General features: G+C 43.7%; 1 protein-coding gene across 1 annotated transcript in view; it reads right to left on the bottom strand.

The window, feature by feature from the left end:
• Window positions 1-273: 273 nt before the first annotated feature.
• mmp9 (matrix metallopeptidase 9) overlaps window positions 274-1,331 on the bottom strand; it is a 6,926-nt gene continuing 5,868 nt past the window's right edge. The window contains exons 10-11 of the mRNA XM_019860601.1: window positions 1,188-1,314; window positions 274-883 (exon numbers count right to left, since the gene is read on the bottom strand). Coding sequence (XP_019716160.1) covers window positions 774-883; window positions 1,188-1,314 — 237 coding nt within the window. The 3' untranslated portion in view covers window positions 274-773. The remainder of the gene's footprint in view (window positions 884-1,187; window positions 1,315-1,331) is intronic.

Below are 1,331 nucleotides of genomic sequence, written 5' to 3'. Positions count from 1 at the left end.
ATAGTTATGGCATCAAGTTTACGTGGACATTCTAAAATGCATTCATCTTTGCATCACATATGTTCAAAATGAGGATGTTAGTTGCGAATGTTCAAATTGGGATTTGTTTTTTGAAAGTTTTATTTCTTAAAAATATGCATTCTGGACTTTTTGATCGAATGGATTGAGCTTTGAAAATGCAATACGACAATGCCCTCAAAGAAGCAACGGAAACACCAATAGGCACCCCCCCACTGAAACCACTTAGTAAAGAAATGATAAGGTAACATCACAGTTGGTATTAAGCTGAATATTTATTGAATTGAAAGTAAAAAAAAAGAAAACAACACATCAATAATTTAAAGTGAAAGAGCCATGCATTGTTATTCAGTGCAAATAATGGCTTCAAAGCCACAAAAAAAAACCAGAAAGACAACTTTTTAAAAACACACAATAGGAGAATACTACAGATGGCAAAACAATCAAATACTGTTAAAAGTCTGCACCTGTCAGACATTTGAGATATAAATTATTCAAACCAGAATTGGACCCAGTGGCCTTGAGCGAATTGGCCTCCAATGCTGGCCATTATTCTCTCGTAATATCACATCTGATCACATCAAGTGCTGCGCTCTTTTACATGCGTTTAAGGGCCAATATTGTGTCACACCAGCGACGGCCGGCCAACGAATAACCCGGGAAGTCATCAGGCAGCGCCCGTAAGCAACTGATTTCCGCTCCCCCCGATTCCAAGCGCGCTGCCATCCCATCCTGAGCGAGTGCGCGCACGCGCTTCAAGAGTCGGAGCACGGCAGCAGGTCGTATTTGACGTAGCCCACGCGGTCCACCTGCTTGCTGGGCGTCATGCGCCAGTAGAAGCGATCCCAGGAGAAGTAGGTGTAGCCTGAAGCGGAATACAATTCAAAAGAATTTGGATTGGTTTCGATTCAAGGAGGAGACACTGAGAAAAATGAGTGTTGAATTTACTCCATTTTATTTTGTCAAGAGGGGTTGCACAAAATAATTTGGATCTTGATGCATTTTTAAGTCAAGGTACAGTCCACTTTAAAAGATGATTCTATTTTGTGCAACATTTCCTCCTCTCGGGAGCACTTCCTCACTGACCTAACAGCGTTAGTAGTGAGTAGCGTTTTGCAACATTGACCCCTGGTCGCCAATCAACGCTTTAAGGCGGGAGCGGCATTTACCGTTCAACTGGAAGACATCGTGAGGCTCGCTGGGCACGCCTCCGAAGGCAGTGTGGATGTATCGTGGGTAGCCCCTTTCAACCGTCTGCGTCTTCATATCGAGCCTGTATTGACACGCGGCCGCAAAAATCGGCGTGGGCATTC

Source organism: Hippocampus comes, unplaced genomic scaffold (assembly GCF_001891065.2).
Source record: "Hippocampus comes isolate QL1 unplaced genomic scaffold, H_comes_QL1_v1.1 scaffold56, whole genome shotgun sequence".
Taxonomy (NCBI): Eukaryota; Metazoa; Chordata; class Actinopteri; order Syngnathiformes; family Syngnathidae; genus Hippocampus; species Hippocampus comes.
Note: the sequence above shows the minus strand (reverse complement) of the source record. Positions and strands in the feature narration are given on the sequence as shown.